Source organism: Ambystoma mexicanum, chromosome 2q (assembly GCF_040938575.1).
Source record: "Ambystoma mexicanum isolate Mex_15411 chromosome 2q, UKY_AmexF1_1, whole genome shotgun sequence".
Taxonomy (NCBI): Eukaryota; Metazoa; Chordata; class Amphibia; order Caudata; family Ambystomatidae; genus Ambystoma; species Ambystoma mexicanum.
In genome coordinates, this window is record NC_090924.1 from 331,451,681 (window position 1) to 331,474,947 (window position 23,267).

Sequence of the window (23,267 nt, forward strand, 5' to 3'; positions counted from 1 at the left end):
TATAAATGTATCCTCACAATTACGTCTGGCTTGCAATTATTTGAAAAATACCCTTTTTGCATAGCATTCCCACACAGGTCTTTTGCACTTTTAAGAGTGGGGGTGAGGATTACTGTTGCACTCACTCTCCATTGAAATTTCAGAGAAAATATGGTAACGAGATCCCAGAGAGCAAGAGAGGAATTAAGGGTGAGCTGTGCTTTTATTGAACAGGGTAATTTAAATAGCTAGCTGTGCTACACAAGTGTCAATTAACTTAAAACACCTACAGAATTGTAGAATCTCCTTTTCCTCAACCTTCCATTTAAGCTGTTTTTATTCCCCATGCTTTTCACCTTTGTTACTCTAGTCTCAATTCCCATCCTGTGCTGTCTGAATAAAATGCACGTATTTCCAAAACCAGTACTGAATGCTGAAAGCACTTTTCTCTTTATTGCCTGTTGCAGAGATTATTCTCACACTCTCTAGTGAGGTGTTTCAAAAGACCCATCCAGTGATATCACAACAATGCATCCATCAAGTAAGTCCAAACATTTTTAATTGGCATGTGGCAGAGCAGTGAGGCTACACTATCAGGAGGCGAGATGACTGGTAAAGTAACATTAGGTTGGGACACATACATGATAGAATATATCACACACTGTCAAATAAGTGCTTTAGAAAAATATAACAATAAGGACTCAAGTAATGGGTTAGCTATGATTCCCACTGCCTCCATAACCCAATATAGAAGATAAACCCTGACATGGAAATAAATACTAGACTATGGGCCCCATTACAGCCCCGGCGGACACGGTAATTGCACATTCCAGGGCGCCGGAAAAAATTCTTCCCCATTCCCATTGAGCCCCACAGCCCCCATTCGTGAATGGTGCTGGTGCATGCAGCATGCTGCATGCTGTGCTTGCAGGTGCCTTTCTGCCCTGCCAGTTTGACGGTCCATGAACTACAGTACCGGCAAGCTTACCGGTTCCGTAGTTCCCGGACCGGCAAACTTATAATGAGGCCCAATGGGCCTCATTACAAGTCTGCCGGCCCGGAATTAAGGGTGCCGGTAGCAAGGTACCGGCACCCATTCCAGACTGGCAGACTACACCTTTGCCTGCCGGGGCATCTGCACCCGGCAGGTCTGACCTGCCAGGTGCAGCAGACCTGGTAGGTACTGTTGTCATGGAAGCACCGGCACCGTTAGCAACGGTGCCAGTGCTTCCTTGTCCCCACTCACATAGAATCCTACGGGACTCTATGGGAATGGGGAAAATTGTCTGCTGCCTGAGATCCCCGACCGCCTGGACTTGTAATGTCCCGGTGGGCCAGGGATCTCTGGCGGCAGAATCACTGTTTCAGTCCGGTGGGGACCTGCCGGTAGCACCGGCAGGTTACCGCTGGACTTATAATGAGGCCCTATGTGACTTTAGAGAGGTGGAGGGAAAGGGGTTAAAAAAGAGGAAACGGACCCAAAAGGACCAAAAGTCAGTAATAAAATGTATACACATTATTTACCATAATATACTCTTAGCCCATAATCTCTTTTGCTTCATTCCAATGGGGTGTGTCTGCATGGGGTTGGGACTAGAGCCTTTTTTATTTCCAAAAAGCGTCAGAGCGCATGTGCAGAGTGTATCTCTGCCCTCTAGGCTCTGCCCTACAGCATCTCCCACATGTCTGTTGTGACCACCTAGGCTGAGATGAGTAACTGGTACAACAGTGATAGAGGGAAGGACACGTGTTTCGGCCTTATCGGGGTGAAGCAGAGCCACTCTAAGGTACAGTGAGCAAGGGCTCCACGTCTGTATTAACCTGGGTTACTTAGGGTAACTGATTGATATGGGAGTGAAGACCCCACACTGGGCAAGAAAGCCGGGTTAGCCCTAAGTACTATTTTGTATTTGTGAAAGACTGAAAATGGTTCCTTGGCTGAAAAGGCCTGCAGCTTGCTAATCCTTCTAGCCAATGTTAAGGCTGCTAAGAAGGCAGCTGTTTGACAGGACAGCAAGAACAAATCAACTAAAAACATTGGTACAAAAAGTTATGGCATCCAAGTCTGAGCTCGATCATTATTGACACACCAATGGCAAAACCTGATTAATTTGCTGCAATATTGGGCTGTTGGCACAAGACTTACTGGCTGCCTGAAGGATAGCCAAATTGGCTGCTGAAAGCACCAGGTGATCCATGGTCAAAATGCAGGCAGCGTCCCGCTAAGCTCAAGGATTGAGGTGATGGATAAAGAACTAAACCCCCTCACCATGCTGAAAAAGCAGTTTGTGGCAAAAGAATGGAAAGAGATTCTTGGTAGTGTTAGAAGATGGAAGAATCAAAGCGTTGTTGGCTAATGAGGTGCTACGAGGATCATGTAACAATACCTCAGCCTCTTGGACTTCCTCAAGACCTTGCGGACAGGCGAGCTGGAGGGAACCCATCGAACCTCATCATGTCCTATGAGAGGATCACTGCATACCCCAGAGACAAAGCCTCTTTCACCCTCCCAGAAGCCTCCTTATGACATTTAGAGTTCTATTGTGGTGCAAGATATGGCTCGACGACATAGTTCTGGTTATCTGGTGCTGCCCTACTTGTTTACATAGAACATGGTGGCGGTATCGCCCATAAGGATCAGTACTTTATGTTTATGCCCAGAAGAAATTCATTTTGCGCCATGAATTTAGCCTTTAGCTCTAGCACATTTATATGTAGAGGTGAGTCCTGTGGACGCCAAAGACCTTGGATGTACCAGGTTGTTCAGTGTGGCTCCCCATCTAAAGGTAGAAGACCCCATCATCATAGTGACATTGCACAGAGGATCGTAAAAAGCAAGAGCTACCAGTAGATTCTGATCAGCAGCCCACTACGCCAGACACTACGCCAGATCCTGTTCTATAGCACAATTATAGGAAAGTGAATGGATTGACTCTGTTTGTTCTGGTCTCAAAGGAACGTGACATGCATCTGCATAAGCTTCATGTGAAGGCAAGCCATTGTAACTGCCAAGATGCAGGAAGCTATTGTAACTGCCAAGATGCAGGAAGCTATTAGACCCAGAATCCTCTGGAACGACCAGGCTGTCACAACTCCCTCAAAAGGAAATGTGGCATTATATTCTTGATATTTGTGACCCTTTGCTGAGCCAGAAAAACCTTAGCTTGTCTAGTGTCTGAGAAGAATCCAATGTAGGTAAGCATCTCAAACAGATTATGTTGCAACTTCTTTATGTCAATAGAGAACTCCAAGTTGAATAAACTATTCACCAGGGTATGGACTGAAGCTATAGTCTAATGAAGAGAGGCTCTCCGAACTAGCCAATCATCCATATAAGCATACACGTTTACACGTTTCAGGCACAGGTTGGCAGCCACACCTTCATTCATTTGGTGAACACTTGCAGAGCTAAATTCAGGCCAACCGGGAGAAACCTGTACTGGAACTGATACTCCCCAAAAGAGACCCATAGAAACGTCTGATAAGACTACCAGATTGGAACATGTAAGTACGTGTCCTTCAGATCCATGTCACAGAGCCAGTCATCCTGAAGGCGGGAAAACCAGATCAGCACAGGCGTGGTCATCTTGAATTTCCCCAAAATACAAATAATGTACTCTTTCCTTTTTCCCTGCGCACCGTGAACTTTTAAAATTGCACAAGGTGACCCACAGCACCTAAGTGCTAACGCTGGTGGTCCCCTGCATGCAATTACCATATATTGTAAAATAAGGCTTCTGGTGTATTATAAGAAAGAGTAAATGCCATGAAGTTGCACCCAGTCATTTACTTTATTGTAGCAGCACTAGCTGGTTGTGGGCACATTACATATAGAGACAATGGTTGGGAAGAGAAGGAAACCATGCATTTAAACATACATTTTAAATACTCAATTCAGGCTCCCTGGCCTAGTGGTCGGGTGTTTAAGGGGGGCATCACTAAACCACAACCAGATGTCACCAGAAGACAATAGACCCTTAGACTGAGAGCACCAACAAAGTACACTTTGGGGGAAAAATAGATACAATGTCACCGGAATTAATTCCAGTGTAATCAGACATTCACTTTAACAGAAGTGTAACACATATCTGTAAAAATACATTAGAAATCACAGGTGCAAGCTAGAATTCGGGTCTTTGCCCTAAAACTCACTGGATCCAAAATGGATGCAGGAAAAATATCCACGGGCAGGAAAGTACCCCCGAAGTCACTTTGCAATGCTTCAGGTGAGAACAATGTTCCCCAAAGAAATAAACAGGACAAAGTCAAATGGCAGAGAGAAGGACTTATATAAATTGGTAACCCAATGGCTACCAAAAAGGTACATTGACCTACCAATACAGTAAATTGGCTTGCACCCCTGGTGAAGCCAAAACTAAATAACAGCTGCTGCCACCCCTCTGCCCCATACAATCAATGTAGGGTTATAACCACCCTTGGGAACAAATGGTGTGCTTAAGCAGCATCACTGGGCCTGGGAGCCTTATGGATGACCCATGACCATATACTGTAAGTGGGTGAGAAAGGGTTAAATTGCTCAAAATTGTGGCCCCCGAACACTGAAACCACTGAGTTTTATAGTGGTTTAACAAAACGGAAGACTCAGTACGATACAGTTAGTCGATTACATTGGTAATGCACTTTCTAACGGAGCATCCTCCGACCTTGAAGGACATGGCAGTACAGCATCATTCGAGACTTCATATAATTCCACAGTCTACCCATGTAATACAGACCACCGCCTATAGCAGATCTTTCCATTGCACGTAATAAAACCTGATGTGTCGAGTGCCCACAAGGTCTCAATTCCCGTTCTCAGATGGCTAAACACGCCTTCATGTAGCGATACAAGGCCTGCTTCTGAATCCATGTCTGGATTGCCTGATTGGCTCCCATGTGCATTTCAAGGGTTAGACAAGATTTTTCTTTTTGCAACTTTCGCTCTATTGACATCCATGGAATACCCATTTATTTGCTAAAGCGTGAAACGTCTACGGACTTTTGGAGGAAAGTAATGAATTCTCACTTTACTGCACTTGCACAGCTCATCTATTTTGGGGAGAAAGATCAACCCATATGGTTATCAGTGCAGGGGGGCACACATCACTTTACAGTGAAGTGTTGCAGGGGTAGGAAGTATACCTTTTTCTTTTTCTGGTATACCATTTGTGTTACATTTTGGATGTGTCCAGCATGTACTGGTGGCAGCGGATTAAGTTCTACCATTTGTTCTAGTGTACTATTGTGTACATTTAGCTTCTACTGCATAATGCCATTTTTAGTACCTCATGTTCAAAATGGCTCTGCCATGTGGTTTTCACCTTGTTCTTTGTTTTTTTCCTGCTTTCTCAGGTCACATAAGGCATGCCCTTTCCCTGACTCCCGCTTGGAAACACGGGCAAGTATGCGACCTGACCGGATATGCAGGATGGGACAGACTTGTCACAATACACATTCCAGCCAGAGGAATTTGCTAGGCAGATGTGGGGGTGGGGTGTGTGGTTGACCATCACTGAACATCCTTTACTTGTTTAAATGATGCAGATCCTTACCATTGGTGAACTGGGGTGGCCCCAAACCCGGATTTATTAAAAAAGTGAAGAGCCATGCAGCCATTTCTCAGATGGACCACCAGAGTCAAGACCCTGAAGTAGAGGAGTCTGCGCTGAGGACCCGGACGACTGCTGCTGAGGACGACTGCTGGAAGAACTTTGAAACCAATCCTGATGCAGACTTTAGCCACTGCATCTGCTGCTCCTGCCCCACCTGCAACTGGACTAACAACAGAAGTAAGTGCCCCCAGCAAATCTGAGTACCATGGGGTGGGTTACAGGTTTTCAGGGCATGAGCCTGCATACCTGCTTTCTCCTTTTTCCCCCACAGGGATTATATGGGCATGAAGTCCATTCCCTAAATCTCCATGGTAGTAATCATGGGAGTTCTAGTCAAGAATTCCCCCCACTTTTAACTTCCTTTTCTATTGCAAAATGTAACTTTCTATGTACCACTTTTCACGTAATGTAGCCTGTAACCTTGCAACCCAATGTAACTAATGTATCCAACTAATGCACCCCAATATAACTAGCACTGAGATACCCGAGGGTTTTGTGCTCTGCAACAAATGCATAAATAAATAAATAAATTCCCCCCCTAGGGTAAACCCTAGTATGGTCAAACTGGAAGAGGGCCCCTAAATCCTCTTTACTTACCTACAAACTCACAAAGTGCTTTTAATACTGGAACTATACTCACCTGTTGGCTTTGCCAAAGCTTGTTCTTGGGGACTTTCCAGACTTCCTGCTCCACGTTCAGGTACTTACCTGAAACACTGTCCCTTTTTGAGGCACTAGGCCTCCTGACCTGGTAGGGAAGGACAGCTTAAGTTATAGGTACCTTAGATTTATAACACAGACTATGGGCCTCATTACGAGGTCAGCGGTAAGGAGTTAACGGCAACGGCAAGGGTGCCGTTGCCGTTAACCCCTTACCGCCGCATTACGAGACCCTTTAGCGGGTCCCACTAAGGGTGCTTGGTTTTACCAGGCGCCCTTAGCGGGAGCCGCTATGGGACCAGGGAGCTAATAATGGGCCCGGTATTATCGAGCCCGTTATTAGCTCCTTCCCCATTCCCATTGAGCCCTATGGGGGCTCGAATGGGAATGGTTTTCAGAATGGGGACTTACCGGGTCCTCCGAGGTTGGAATGACCCAGTAAGTACCCGTTGGAAGAACCCGGACCCGGTATGCGGTAAGGGGGTAGCCATGGTGCTAATAGCACCATGGCTACCTCCAACCTCGTAATGAGGCCCAATATGTTTTAGGATTGTATTGTACTGCATTATGTGACAAGGCCTGGGAACAGGCTTTGTCAGGGGAGGGAAGGAAGCAGGGAGCACCCACCCCAACTCCATTCCTCAGTGCCTGAGCGAGGGCAGCCTCCTCCCAACCCCTCCTTACCTGAGATGCAGCGCGGAGGTCAGCAGCAGGACACCAGCGAAGAGCTGGTGACTGGAGGTTGGGGCAGCACAACAGCGCCCCAAACTACATCATGGGATGCCGCAAGCATGACCACACCTGTCACAGAGACAGAGGAGGCGGCGGAGGAAATATCCAGGGATGCACCTGCCGGGACAACACCAGCCACTGTGACAAGAGGAGAATCCACTGACCCACCACCAGGGATATTATTAAAAGAAGGCCTCTAGGAAGGCCTTATAGTTCCTGGGAGCCATTACCGGCTACAAGTTGAAAATGCAGTTACACTGCATGAAGAGGGGGCAGGGCTTACAAGCTCGCTTAAGTCCTCCCCAGTATCCCTGTCACACCCTGCAGCCTGGTAAGCTATTGGAAGCTAAGTGACCAATCCTGGGAGGGGTTAGTGTATTTGAGTAAGTGTGTGTGCATAGCTTGGGGTGGGTTAGGTCGGTGAGGACAAGAGTTGATGGAGGATGCCCGAGAGACCAGAGGAGGCGAGAGCCACTGGAGTGCGGTAGCTATTGGAGAGGGGGGTCTGTGGTATATGTGTGTGTCAGAGTGGAGAGTGTGAGGAGTAGAGATATAGTAGAAGTAGCGAGGTGGTAGTGGTAGCAAAGGTGATATTAGTTGTGGGAGTAGTAGTAAGAGTAGGAAGTGGTAAGTGGTAGTAGTGAGGCAGTAGTAGCGAGAGTGAGTAGTGTAGGAGTAGTAGAATCAAGGAGGTATAACAGTAGGGAGGAGGGGGAAAAGCATAACAGCAGAGATAGCAGTGGATTGATAGTTGGTGATCAGATTGATAGTAAAAGTAGGAGAAGAGCTCCAACTATATTATATACTATATTCACACCATACAGAGGGAGAAAATAGGTTAACACTTTAGAACAAAAGGCCAGAGGCCAACAAATATCAGAACGCAACTAGGTGTATAGGACCAGACCAATTACACTCATAGAATAATAGATACAGCAATACAATGGGCCTCATTCCAAGTGTGGCAGTCTGGAAACAATGATGCCGCTATACTTACCGGCACCCTTGTTTCCAGACCACCACACTACAAGTCTGCTTGCAGAGGCTGTTGCGCCTGGCAGGGTCAGACCTGCCGAGTGCAAAGGCCCTTGCAGGCAGACTTTTCACGGACGCACTGGCACCGTTATTAACGGTGCCGTTGCTTCCATCCCCCCACTCCCATGGACTCCACAGGAATGGGGAGTTACCAAACCTGCCACCTGACATCCCGCGCCGCCGTGACTTGTAATGTCCCGGTGGCACACAAGTCACGGCGGCTCCAGAAAGTCAGGCGGCAGATTCAGTGTTTCCGGGTCAGCGGCAACTCGCCGGTGGCACCGGCAAGTTACCGCCGACCTCGGAATGAAGCCCAATGTAACTAGGCATTCTTAATAGAGAGGACTGGTGTGTAAAACATTAAAAATACAGATAACAACAATGTTAACATTCTAGTATTTGACCTAAAACTCCACGAGTGTCCCAGGAAAAATTTCCAGAGGCAGCTAAATACCTTCAAAGACACTTTAGGAGAGTTTCAGGTATAAACAGGACAATGCACAGCGCAGTTATGGGGAAAAGGAAAGTAAGCTACAGTTCTACCCCCACATGTGCGGATAAGACAGAAAGCAGCATCATGGGATGCCAGAGGAGACTACTTTGAACAGCTCCAATGCTAGGTTTGAGACACAGTGGCACCAGGTAGAAGAGAAGCCAAGCAGAGTTTAAACCAGTAAAAATGAAAAGCAAAAGGCTGACGAAGTGGGCCTGCAGAAACCTCGCCCGCAGACCTCCGGGACCTCTGAGGGGAAGTATCTCAATTAGCCCAACAACTCTGGGCCCAGAGATAAGAACTCATGATGGGAGGTCCCAAAACAGCAGCCCAACATTAGTGAAACAACCCGATGAGCACAAAATCTTCATTTGCAGGTCTGTTTAAAGCATCTGGTCATCCGGGGACTTGAACCTAGGACCAACAAAAACCCACCAGTCCAAAATAAGAACAAAGCCTTCCTTGGAGAGAGGGTCAACGTCCAGGAGTGAAAGCAACAGTGAAGATGGCTCCAGGAGGACCGGAGAACCCAACCAGTAGAAAATGGTCCCACAAAGGAAGCAACGGTGGAGGTGACCCAGGATGGGGAGGTTAAGGAAGTGTTTTGTGCGCATCGATGGGGAATTCAAGGAGGGGGTTCACAGAACTGTTGCCAGTTTACTGAGTCAACAAGAAGGTTATGAGGTTGTTGGTGGGGGTGTGCAAATTGATGGAAGAGGTTTGACAATTTAAGGAGGTGTTCAAGATTCACTAGGCAGGAAGGTTATGAGGTTGTTGGTGGGGGTGTGCAAATTGATGGAAGAGGTTTGACAATTTAAGGAGGTGTTCAAGATTCACTAGGCAGGAGGTGCCAATCCCAAACTGCTTGGTGAGATTGATTGATTTTGTTTACACTTTCGGCTGATAGGCTTTTCATGATGGCAAAATACAAAAGATGAAAGCATGCACAGTTAAAATAAAATATAATAAAAGAACTTCTATATAAAGCAGTATGCAAAGTGCAACATAAAACAATGACAATCTTAAAACTTGATAAAGAAATCACGACCGTATCCAGCTATATAAATGACTACTTGACTGCTGGGGAGAGCAGGGAAAGAAAAATAACAGTCAGTAACGTCCTAGCTGGATGAGAGTAGGGTGATAAGGATCTGCATGAAGCAGTTGGTGAAGTTAGAGGTAATTAGTGAACATCTTCAGAAGGAGGTTAAGTTCCAAGAGGAGGTTATTGACTATGATATGATATTTATAACACACTTAATACCCAGAGGTTTCTAAGCGCAGACCCAAGGATTGAACCTGTGGTGATCCATGTCGGCTTGCTTCCAAGGCGAGCACGTTGCCCCTGAGCTATCCTCCTGAGACAATGAAAAGTACATTGGTGAACCTCGGAGGGAGAGGATTGTTCAGCTTATGGAGGAGGCTGATGGTAAAGATCTAGTGAAGGCATTGAGTTAGAGTAAGGAGGAGGGAGGAGATTATATGGAAAAAGTTTATGAGATTAAGGAAAGGATTGGTAAACACCTGACAAAATAGGATGGCTAACATTTGAAGGAGGAGAAGCAGTTCGGACTAGGATCAAGACCTAGGAAAAAGAGAGGAGTTGCGAAACACAAGAAGGGCTGCTTGGAGGGAGTGAGAAAAGGCATGAAGCCTATCAGATGGAGATAACGGAGATTGAACAGATATTTGAAGGCGTTTGCTGCAGAGGTTGTGAAGTAGTTTTGTAGACATCCAGGGGTGGTGGTAAGAATGACTGAGAAGAAATGTGGGGAAATCAGAAGGGGGTAGCAAAAGAGAGTGAAGTGAGGTAGAGTTGATAGGCCACCAGAAGAGGACAGAAAGTCAGCATAGGAAGGTTCAGGAGGACTGGTTTGGCCTGAGGCAGCTATTAAAGGTATAAGAGGATTGAGAATGTGGTGTGACGTCAAGGAGCGAGTGTACAACATGTACAGAGAATTGAAATGGGTGGAAGAAGCATAAAATGTTTAGAACATGCAGGTTCAGAGCCCTCCTAACAGCAACAGTAAAATCAGGATGTGGTCCACCCACCTGGCACCAGCTCCTGCTTAACCAGCTCTCCTTCCAATTCCCTCAAGACCCACAAGGGACTGACTGGGTAAAAGAGAGTCGAAGAGCTTGAGAACATTTTGAGCCCGCACAAAAGCAACAATTCCAAAGAAGGATGTGAGCACCCTATGAGCCCCCCTGCACCCCAGAAGAAAGCCCACCTTCAAGGACGAAGAGACTTTGCCTAAACTCTGGGACTTTGTGTTGCTTTTATCATCCCCTTGAACGTTACCTTGGTCCATCCCACATTGACAAGCTTTGTGATACTTGCATCCAAACTTTGGAACAACATTCTGCACCTGCTGCTGCTGCTGCACACTATATGCCTAATAAAAGCATAGCTACACCTTTTCTTTGGTCTGGTTGGTCTGTTGATCCCAGTCCCCTGCTAGGCAATTCCCACATACATTAATCATAGAAGAATTCTATACTTTGGTTGAGAGATCTGTAACTCGAGAAGGAGATGCGTGCAAAGATAAAAATGGACAAAATGTGGACACAAGTTCTGCATGGGTGCTGAATTGATCCAAAATGACAACACACGCTATGATATATTTATGATCACTGACAAGCTACAACACTATGGTTTCTACGTGGGCAGACAAGAATGACATTGGTTTAACCGTTATATTTACTATGTTTTTGATTTGGGAATGCTTTGAGATAAAACTACTCTGTTGGAGTTGATGATCTATTTTTAGCCCTGTAACAATTATTTTCTATGGGCGGCTGAGACTGCCACAAGTGCAGCAGGGACACCTAATGCACAGTCAGGAAACTGGGAATGGTCCAGGCAAAGGGCTACAATCTCCCTACAAGCCACAATGGTCAATGCTAGACCCATGAGTGAAACTGGATCGACGCTGTGATCGTTAACAGAAACACACAGTATTTAATTGACTAATTTCTGAGGGAGCAGAATTTCAGCTAAGAGTCTCACTAAATTATCAGCACCTGCTCCGGGGAAGGAATGAAAATGTGCAACTAAACAGAACTGCACATAAATGGCTAGAAATGTCAGCATGGGAAGACTTTCCAGTAAGCAAAGCAAAATCATAGTGTTCCACTTACCTCATTCAGGACAGTAATTAGGGCTAAAGAGTACTCTGTGACATGCTGGGGGTCACCCTGTTTAACGAGTCCGGGAAGAGTCGTCTCAGTCAAGTTACTCAGCCAGTGGGCGAGGCTGGGTAATCCATCTGGGGGACTCGGTAGGGAAATAACCAGGGATCTGTATTGAGAAGAAGAGCAGAGTTTGCATTAATGCATTATAGGTGTGTATAGAGCATACTGTACCAGACATTACTGAGGTGTATTCTGTATCCCAACTTGTAATGCATATTAAGTTGAGTGAGTATGGGTAGGACCCTTGAGCATGCGCTATAGCCACTAAAATATGAATAAACGGCCAGCAGCGTGGCCACAGTCAAAAGGGCGCACCCAGAAGCACCCTAGCAAGTATAAGGATTGCTCATTGCGTGTTTGGAGGGGCGTTCATTGTGAAAGCCTGATGGCTGGGTGTCTTTTCTAGGGTTAAATCCCTGATTGCGTGTATAGTCCTGTATATTTTAACGGCCCTCCAAACACGCAATGAGCCATCCTTATATAAGTATCAGCGTCATGTTCCTTTAACAAGGGACTCGATACTGTACCAACCCCATTTAGGGGGACACTATCAGATCCTGGTTGATTTTCTACTGAGATTACTGCCGTGAACAAGACGCTTGTCGAAACACGTGTCGGCTGACATAATTATTAAAAAACATTTGCTAATGCAGCAATTTGGATTCTAGTTGTAAATGAGAAAATGTTTTAGGTTTTGATATGTCCTGTCTGAGCGCATTAGGCAAGTCATTCTCTTTTTTTCACGCTGTAATGCATATTACATTGGTACACTGGGGTCCTGATTCAGAGGTCAGTGTGAAAATAGAAATGTGTTGTTGCAAGCCGGAACAACACATTTCTTAACTGCATTTTATTCTGAGAGGGAAAGAATGTGGTGCAGAGACATGAAAGCCTTGGCTTTTGCATGAGGCTGATTTGCGGCTTGACAACAGCCCTAGCAACCATCAGGAAGGCAGGGCAGCGAGATTCTCCTGATAACTGGTTTAGCACATCAATGAAAGGAGTTAAAATACACGCCTCTGAGGTGCCGTTAAACTCCACTGCACACTTTCCCCTTTATAAACATAGCATTTCTTAGACTGCAGCACCACTTTTCTAGTTTAATGAAAGTTTAAGAAAACGTTCTTAAATTAGAAAAGTGGCAGTCTGTAAAGAAAGGCTCGCAATGCCACTGGAGAACATGTTTCCCCCACAACAGGAGATTTTACCATATTTTACTGCTGGAAAGTACGATATCTCCCCTACAATACTTCCACCCACTTCAGAATGGTGGGGCTGGAAACTGGAGGGGAGAATGTTGTATTTTCACACGACTTTTATCACAAGCTCAGAATCAGCCCATGAGTCATACATTAAGTCTAACGGTATGTAGGGTGTACTCCAATTGCTTTATCAATTAGATACATTTGTTTACCAAACTATCAGACCAATCTACCAGCCCATTCTAATAATGTTAATCAATTGATATCAAAATGTTACTCCTTGGCGTATATGTTTTTACTTGCCACTGATTCAAGGCTCAATGTGTTTTTCCAGGGATGGTTGTAGTAAAACATGTTATTGTACTATTTGTTCCACATTCTACTAAAACTGTTTAAGAAAAACATCTCAATCCAGACCAGCCCTGACCTCTAAACAAGTCTGGCTCAGCCTGTAAATAATAGCCTGTCGTAATTTAGTCACTCCAGACCACCCAACCCAACCAGGTCCAACCCCATGCACCCAATCTGTTGCAGTCAAGCACTCCGGACACCTAACAATCCACTCATCCCCACAGAGGCCGATGTACGGATACCATTTTTTCCTTGGCCATTAACCTATGTCATCTTATTCTAAATCAGCAGACACAAACACATCCAGAATATCTAGCCCTACACTCCATACATGTGCACATTCCTGCTTATCCTCTTGTTAGGAGTGATTTTCTTTTTGCTGCTTTCCTCCCATAGACTACAATGGGATAGCCTTTTTACTACTGTATGTATTCGAACTTGACTTTTGGAACTAAAGCCCTAAACTTTGCTTCCATAAGTAAAGCAATAAGCTTCACTTCCTTTCCTTTTCCTCATTTTTTATGGGGAGACATATTATTCCGTAAAATCCTCTCTCCCTTGGCGGAAATCTTGGTATTTTTAAACTGCACGCATCAACTTAAAGTGAAATCTAGTTGGGACATTTTGTGTCTACATAACCTTTTCTATTGCAACTTTGTTGCAGACACAATGTATCCAGGATGGGCTGGTGACAGTGGATATTATTCTACTGTGTTTCTGATGGATGTTCCTCCCACGTATTTCTCTTCTATGATATCCTATCTACAATTGAGCTGTTCTTCAGAAACCTTTCCACCAGGGTGGGAAGCACAGCCCTGCGTCGTCTCTTTCTGACGCCTCTACAAGGCCTGCGACAGACATGACGTCGGGCCAGTATATCCACCTTTTTCCCACAGCACTTTGACGCTTTGGGACCAATGGAACTCGTGGTGTACTGGCTGTCCGTCAAGAGGGGTAGGTAGGGAAGATGATGAGGAATCCGTGGGAGGAACAATCATCAGAAAGAACATCAGAGAGGCAAGAGATATTTTCTTCTAATGGATCCCCTCCTCCCACAGATTCCTCATCTATGATAAACTCCAAAGCAAGTCGAGCAAGGACACTACATAGACTGGGAAAGTCTGGAGACCTGCCCTACCAAAACAGGCATGCTGGCCTGAAAGCGGATCCAAGCAGTAATGCCTAGAAAATATGTGCAGAGACGCCCACGTTGCTGCTTGGCAGATGTCCAGGACAGGGAAACCCCTCTGCAGAGCAGAGGTGGAAGCCACTCCTCTGGTAGACTGGGCTCCAAGACCCTCAGGCACATCCTTCCTAGTGGGATCATAGCAGTCCGAGAAGCAGAGAATTATCCACCTTGACAGGGTCTGTTTGGTCGAAGCTCTGCCAGCATGAGCACCAGTGTAACCAACGAAAAGCGGGTTATCTATCCTAGCCTCGTCTGAGTAACGTAGTAGCTGAGGCTCTGCAACTGGTCCAACTGATGAAATTGCTCCTCTAATTTAGAACAATGAGACGGAGCAAAAACACAGGAAGATGGATCTTTTCAGAGAGATGAAAAGACAAGAGGACCTTTGGAAGAACAGAGGGTCTCACTCCCCAAGTCACCTTCACTTTGGGGAAAAATAAATAGAGAGGTTTAACAGATAATGCCTGGAGCTCACTCTCCAGTGATGGCAAGCAGGAAAATCACCTTAAGGATGAGTAATCTAATAGAACAGGAATGAAGGGGCTCAAACAGATCTCCCCATAAGGAATGTCAAACCCAAATTTAAGTTTCACGCCGGAACTACAAACTGGCGTGGAGGAAGGAACAAGTTACCTGTAACTGTTGTTCTCCAGCATGGGTCTGGCATGGATTCACATGCTCATGAATATTCCCCGTCGTCAGGCTGAATCATTTTGAACATTCAATGAAGCCTATCAGATTTAGCATCTGGATCAATCCGCAACTTCACATCAATGTTGAAGAAGCAAGCTATTGCTATCTTGTAGTGGAAAATCACGTTCTTGCCTAGGCCGCAGACCATGGACTGCATATCCCACCCAGCATCACAGTATCTTTGGTCAGTGTGTGAGCTTCGTGTCAGCGTGTTATTAATAAATTGTCTCGTCGCGTGGTCCCGCTCCTGTTATGGTCGATGTTTTCTGTCAGACCTGTACAGTGATATGAAAATCTGAGGTACTCATTAATAAATGGGGGCGCTCCGCGGCGAAAGTCCCCAAGTGAGGAACAGTCAAGCGTTCATTGATGTGAAACGTTGTGGATTGATCCAGATGCTAAATCTGATAGGCTTCATTGAATGTTCAAAATGATTCTGCCCTCCACACCCAAAAGAAATTAAAAAGGTCACAGGCCGCCTCACTTCTCCGTGGAAAAACTGCTGTCTACATGGATAGGGTAAAGGACTCGTATTAATGCAGACAACGCTGCAATAGTAACAAGGAGGGCACTCACCTACATGCCCACAATTCAAGCCCTGATGAATGTGGTCTAACTACCCCTTACCACAGAAACCGGTCGGCTACAAAATGACCTGACCTAAACGACAATAGGGTCACCCAGAGTCAATGCATTTGGACTATGGTTCACCAAACCAACTAACCCCGAGGGTCCCACCTTTACGAAAGAATCAAGAGAGAAAGATTCACCGAAGAATGTCCTTTGTTCTTCTTTTTTAACACTTCTGCACCTGCCTGACAGAGAAAAACCATTACAGAGTCCAGTTCTTTTCATCTAGAAAGCAGCAGGCACATGGCCCACTCTTTATGTGGCCCAAACATGTGTTTTTTTAGCACGAAACATTGCACTCACATATGCTTGAAAGCCAAGCTAGAGACACATGCTCACTCGAATCATCTTTTTTAACAAAGAAACTGTGTGTTTCCTAAGTGTGTCAACATTAAGCATTACATACAACTCAACATTAAGCAACTCTTACCTCCTCACCAGGCTCACCTTTAGCGAACAGGTTGCGCAGCACTGCCTGGCCGACTCTGGACTCCTCCCTGGAATCCCGGTCGACACAGTAGAATCTCGTGAAGGTGTGCGTCGACCTCCACGTAGCAGCCCTGCAGATGTCCAGCAGGGGCACACCAGACAAGAATGCCGTGGTAGCAGCATCGCTCTGGTCGAATGGGCTCTCGGACGGCCGGGCAACTGTCGGTTTGCCAACCGATGACAGTGCATGATGCAGCCGATGAGCCATCTGGAAATGGAAGCCTTCGAGAGAGCCTTCCCTTGGTTCACAGGTCCAAAGTTCACAAACAGCTGTGATGTCTTCCGAAAACTCTTCGTTCGGTCCACGTAGACCTTCAGTGCTCTAGCTACATCCAGCGAGTGCAAAGTCCTCTCGGCCAGCGACGAAGGCGACGGGAAAAAGACTGGTAACACCAAGGGCTCGTTGAGATGGAAGCCCGACAGCACCTTGGGCATGAAGGAGGGGTGCGTCCTCAGCACCACCCTCGTCTTGTGGAAAGTCAAGTATGGAGGCTTGCAGAAAAGGGCCTGAATCTCTCCAACGCGTCGTGCAGAGGTGATGGCCACAAGGAACGCTGTCTTCCACGACAGGAACTTCAACGGAGCCGAATGCCAGGGCTCGAATGGCGGGCCATGAGCCTGGTCAGCACCACGTTGAGCTCCCATGCCGGGTCTGGAGCCTTCACCGGCGGGAACGAACGGAACAGTCCTTTCATAAACTCCTTCACCAGGCGATGAGACCACAGGGACGACCGTCCTGCAGTTCTGGTGTATCGGGAAATCACCGCCAGATGTATCTTGATGGAAGCGTGAGCTAGTCCAGCTTTGGCCAGCGACAGTAAGTACGGTAGCACTTGAGGGGCTGTAATCCATAGAGGGTTAATCTTCTGTGCACGGCACCAGACAGAGAACCTCTTCCACTTGTGTCCGTAGCACTTGAGAGTTGAGGACGCCCTGGCCTTTGCAAGAACCTCTCTGCAGTCAGCCGGGATATCGTACCCTCCAAACTCTAGTGCTGCAGGAGCCAGGCCTGCAAGTTCAGCGACTCCGGGTCGTGATGAAGAATGGCGCCTCCTTCTCTGGAGAGAAGATCTTCGTCCGTCAACAGTTTGACTGGTGGGGACGCTGACAAGTCCCGAAGGTTCGGGAACCATATCTGTCTCGGCCACCTCGGTGCGACGAGGATCATCCTGCACTGGGACCTCTTGAGTTGGTTGATGAGCCTGAGCAGCAACGGCGGGAACGCATAGAGGAACAGGCCGTCCCAGGGGAACGAGAAAGCATCGCCCATGCTCCTCGGCTGGGGAAACCTGCTGGCGAACCTCTGGCACTTGGAGTTCGTCGCCATCGCAAACAGGTCGATTTGGGGTTTGCCCCATCGCTGGAAGAGTTGATCCACTTGATCCTGGCGTAGTTCCCACTCGTGGCACGAGTGTCGCTCCCTGCTGAGTGAGTCGGCGATGGTGTTTTTTATCCCTGCTAGATGAAAAGGTACCAGAAACATCCCCTGGGCAATGGCCCAGTGCCACAGATCCTGGGCTTCCTTGGACAGGGCTGGGGATCTGGTTCCTCCCTGCTTCTGGATGTAGAACATTTTGGTGGTGTTGTCGGTGAAGATCCTCACCACCTTGCCCTTGAGGGATGGGAGGAATGACTTGAGGGCCCAGAACACTGCTCGGAGCTCCAGTATGTTGATGTGGAGCGGCCTCTCCTCCAGGAGCCACAGGCCTCTCGTGTGAAGATCTCCGGTGTGCGTTCCCCACCCCTCCAGGGAGGCATCCGTCATCACCGTCACCTGGTATGCTGGGGTCTGAAAGTCTGTGCCCGCGGCGAGATGCGCACGGGTGCCCCACCATCAAATTGCTTGGCGGAATACTTCGTTGAGCGAGATCTTGTCCTTGAAGCTGCCCGTCGCTTGCGTCCAACGGGCGTCGAGGAACTCCTGCAGAGGACGCATCCGAAGCCTGCACACGCGCACCAGATAGATGCAAGAGGACATCATCCCGAGAAGGGACTTGATGGACCTCACTCTGGCCACGACTGTGGCCAGCAGACGCTGTACCTTGCCCAGGATGGCCTGCGTTCTTTCCTCCGATGGCGAGGCCAACTGCGCTACTGTATCGAGCTTGGCTCCCAGAAACACTGTGACGGAACCAGGTGGGATTTGGGGAAGTTGATGGAGAATCCCAGGTCCGTGAGCAGCCGGACGGTCTTTGTTGTGTGTTCGAAGGCAAGTTCCCTTGTCCCTGCTCGGATGAGCCAGTCGTCCAGGTAGGGATAGACGTGGATCCCCTGCAGGCGCAGCCGCGCCGCCACTGGTGCTAGGCACTTGGTGAACACCCTGGGTGCCGACTTCAATCCGAATGGGAGAGCCTTGAACTGGTAGTGCCGCCCTTGGACTACGAACCTGAGAAACTTTCAGTGTCCTTTTAGAATGGGGATGTGAAAGTACGCATCCTCCAGATCCAACGACGATAGGAAGTCGCCTTCCTCCAGCTGGCCCAGCACGTGCTGAAGGGTGACCATCCGGAACTTCTGTGCCTTGATGTATTTGTTTAGCCCGCGCAAGTCCAGGATGGGACGCCAACCTCCTGTCTTCTTTCTGACGAGGAAGTATCTTGAGTATACTCCGGAGCCCCAGAGCCTCTTTGGGACGAGCTCGATGGCTCCTTTCTTGAGCATCGCCCTTACCTATAACAGCAGTTGAGGGAGGTGGTTTTCCTTCCTGGCCACTGAAGGAATTTGGGGGCACTTCTTTAGGAATTCCAGAGTGTGCCCGTGGGCCAGGGCATCCAGCACCCAACGGTCGGTGGAGATGGACTCCCACACGCTGACGAACTTCGCCAGCCGGCCTCCCTCTGAAACACTTATGTACGAGCGCGATAGAAAAAAAATATCAATCAATCAATAGATCCATCACTAGGATGCTTCGGTGGGGGCCCGACGCAACGGCCGGTTCAGTCCTGTTTGGAAGCAACCTTGCCTCCTTGGCCTCCCTGGCGACGACGGCGAGATCCACCTGACTTGCCTCGCCCCCTGTAGGCTACTTGCGACGGGGAACGGGCCGCTTGACGGTAGGTCGAGGAGCCACCGCCAAATCCTTTGGAGGCACCTTGCTTACCTCCGGAGTTCCGAAAGGGCGGCCACCATTGCTGCAGAACTCCCAAGGCTTGAGCTGTCTCCGTGTCGGTCTTGATGGCCTGCAGCGACTCATCCACTGTCTTTCCAAAGAGATTGTTCCCGTCGAAGGGCATGTCCAAAACCTTGGCTTGCAGGTCCTGGCGGAAATCCATCGCCTTGAGCCACCCCCACCGTCGAAGGCAAACGCTGTTGCCCAACTGGCGGAAACCGGTGTCAGCAATGTCCGTGGCCACAGTTATGGCATGGTCCGACGCCACCTCACCCTCCTGTAGGATTGCCAGGGCCTCTGCCCTCTTGTCGTCCGGGAGGAAGTCCAACAGGGGGGCGATCTTGTACCACAATTCCCTGTCGTAGCGGGCCACAATCGCTAGGGCGTTGGCCGCCTTAATCGCGTTGCCGCCGACGAGATGACTCGTCGTCCCATGGCGTCCAGCTTCTTTCCCTCGCCGTCCAGTGGGGAAGTTGAAGATGAAGCCGATGGCCCCCCCGCTTTCTTCTTGGCCGCTGCAGAGACGACCGAGTCCGGGGTCGGCTGTGCCCTATGGCACAACGGGCGGCATCGGGGACCCAGTACTTCTTCTCGTACCGGTCCCTCTTGGCAGGTGTCGTGGACGGGTTCTTGAGAAGGGGAAGTCCCTTGTCCAAGATGTCATCCAGCAACGGCACCGCGAGGACTGTCTTTCTCTTGGCCTTGCGCCGCTGGTAGAGGAAGCCTTCCTTCTTCTTCTCTTCAGGGCAGAGCTGAAAAAGCTTGGATGCCCTGGCAATCATGGCGTGGAAGGAGCCAATCTCGTCGGGCGGGGACGCCTGAGGGATCGGAGACAGAAGGTCAGTCCCGTCGTCATCCGTCCCCATCGTGGCCGTGTCTGTTCCTGTGTCGTCCCTCGGGATCGGGGAAGGCGCCAAAGGCTGAGAAGGCCGTGAGGGCTGAAGGGCCACTGGATGAATTCTCCTCCTCTTGTTTGGAGGGCTTCCCGATGGACCCGGTTCAGCCGGGTCGTCCGTCGGGGGTAGGGGCAGTCTCATCCTTATCTCCGTGCATAAGGCTTGGAGGGCTGTCAAAATGGCCGCCGAGTTGTCCTGCGGCTCGGGCTGCGATGGGCACGACGGTTGCTCCTCATCCACGGGAACCTCGCCGTCGTTGCCACCCTCGCTCTCGTCGGCCCCCTCATTGGGATTCCTCCCGTAGGACCGAGCCTCTTCCAAATTCTCGGTCAGTTCCTCCTCGGAGGTTGTGTCCGTAATGCCACTGCCCCCCCTCTTTTTCCACCGGGGTCTTCACTGGGGTCTTCTCGATGGGCTTAAAAGAGGATTCCCTCCGCTGAGGCAGGGAAACTCTAGGCCTCGAGGTCGCTCCACTGGGATAGCCTCCACAAGCTTCACCAGTGCCGCAGCGACTCCCTCAATAGAGGCCTTAGCCGGGTGGATCAAGGCCTTCGCCGCCTTAGGCGCGCTTGAGGCCTTCACCTTAGGGGGAGGGTCTCCGTCTCGCTCCCCCTCGGCCGGTTCCTCTGAGATCGACCGGGGCCTCTCGAGAAGCTTAGCCGGGTTCTCAGATTTCCTCTTACCCGAGCCAGAGCGTTGGCTCGGGGTTGATGGCGTCGGTGAAGATGCGCCCTGCCTGGCAGCCGAGGAGCCCGACCGTTTGGCGCTCCCGGTGCCCGCGGACTCACAGTGCTTTGCCTTCTATTGGGCCCCCGTCGCCGGGGCGCCCTCACAGGACTTAGAAGACCGCTCAGACTTATTCTTCTTCTTCTCACCTGCTGGGCTCTTGCCGTCCAGCGAGTTGGAAAGACGGGTCCGGCGATCCCTCATCGTCCGATCCGTCATGTTAAAGCAAAACGCACAGTCCTTCTCCGCGTGCGTTTTGTCCTCGTGGAGGCAGTAAAGGCATTTCGAATGCTCGTCCTCCTTGAACACATTTTGTAGGTTGCATCTAGGGCAGATCCTGAACAGTTTGCCGGGAGTCAAGCTTCCCTTCTCCAGGGCCATGTTCTTCTCGTCCACGAGGTAGGCCTCAGAAACTTCTGGAATCCTCCAAGAAGCGTAACTCGACAAGAACTTCACCCTTGAGGGGCGTAGGTAAATCCAAAACGGGTCCCCGTTGATTGGAAGTAGAAACGGTGGAGCTTGAGGCTCGATTAACCGAAAAAATGAGATAAATCTCTTTGAAAAAGCGCAAAATGCAGTAAAAGCTTGAGAGCTATAGCACGAGGACTCCCAACACTTGAACGTGCGGTAAATATCTGAGGATGGCTGCCAGGGTCGGGGCTTAGGGAGAGGACAGTCATTGGCTGGGGGCAGTATGACCCAGAGACCAGTGATTGGTTACTACTAAGAAAGACAGATCAGAAACGAAACTGATACCGATTTTTTCTTTACCGAGGATTCCCAGCCTGACGACGGGGAATATTCATGAGCATGTGAATCCATGCCAGACCACATGCTGGAGAAACTGGTTACACAAACCCTGCAAGAACTTTCAAACAGTGGAGATTATGAAGAACGAGCCATGGTCTGGGGAAACTGAAATAGTGGTGAGGTATCCCTTAACAGTGCCAATCTGCAGGTCCTGCATGGGCCAATTGCAGCAAAAAATCCAAAACGGGATAACAGAAAATGGGAAAGGGTCCATATCCCTCTCTTGGCACCAAGCCAACGTTTTACACCATGTGCAGTCATAGAGTTTGTAGTGCGTCTCCAAGCTGAAAGGAGCACATCAAGGACATTGTCTGACAAGTTCCACTCTTTAGATCTCATCCTTTCAGTAGTCAATCATGAAAGTTCAGGCTACTGAGGTTCGGGTGGAGAACCCGCCCCTTCGATTGGGGGAGCAAGTAGACTCTCCTTGGAAGGCACCGAGGGCAGATGGATATATTCAGCAACTCCGGATTACCACGTCCTCCGGGCCCAGTCCCAAGCGATCAGGATCAACGTGGTTCCGAACAGGTGCAATCGCCTGAAAAACAGCGGAATTACAGAGATCGGTGGGAATGCATAAAGAATGTTGAATTTCCACTCAACAGTCAGTGTGTCTCCAGAGCTCCCTGATGAGGAAACTCCCTGGAGCAGAACCACTTGCTTTCTGAAGGTCCAGTGATACCAACCAGTCCTGCAGATCGAGGGCTTCCAGGATCTGGGCTAATGTAAGCATCTTCAATTTGTCCTTGCGCAGCAACAAATTCATCAGCCTCAGATCCAGTATTGGACGCAAACCCACCTCCTTCTTTGGCACCAGAAAATAGGTGGAATACCAACCCTTGCCTCATTCTGAGTAAAGTATCAGTTCTATTGTGCCCTTTAAAAGAAGCTGACAGACCTACTACAAGAGGATGGGATCCAGAGGCAAGGTGATGGTCTAAGGGCCATGGGCCAGAGGACACTGCACGAAAGGGAGACAGTAACCCTGTTGAATGACCTGTAAGGTGAATGCATCGGATGTGGTCTTGTACCAATCCGTGCTGAACAGGAAAAGTCTCCCCGCCACAGGGGAACCATGGCAGAAAACCTAACAGATGTTTTGCTCTTTGTGGTGCTGAGAGGACGGTGGCTGCAGTCGCTTCCCCTCTGGAGGTACATTTACTCTTTCAGAAGCGCCTGCCATGATGTCTTCCAGGAGCAACCTTGCCTCAACCCAGAGGGCATAGGAAGCTTAGGGGTGAAAGCCCCAGCCCATTGCCAAAGGTGCAGAGGGTTGCTGTACGGCTATACCCAACGACTTTGCTGTGGCCTTTGATGCCTGAAATCTCTGGAGGGTGTCGTCAGCTTTCACCACAACTAAGTTTTGGACAATCAAAGGGAATGTCCAGAGGTTTAGCCTGGACATCATGTGCGAAGCCAGACATTCTCATCCTAGAGCGGCGCCTGAGCATTGCACTTGTGGCTAT

General features: G+C 48.8%; 1 protein-coding gene across 1 annotated transcript in view; it reads right to left on the minus strand.

The window, feature by feature from the left end:
* The window catches only part of PKD1 (polycystin 1, transient receptor potential channel interacting), a 1,742,473-nt gene that overhangs the window by 906,501 nt on the left and 812,705 nt on the right, over window positions 1-23,267 (minus strand). The window contains exon 20 of the mRNA XM_069647332.1: window positions 11,653-11,812. Within this exon, the coding sequence (XP_069503433.1) occupies window positions 11,653-11,812 (160 nt within the window). The remainder of the gene's footprint in view (window positions 1-11,652; window positions 11,813-23,267) is intronic.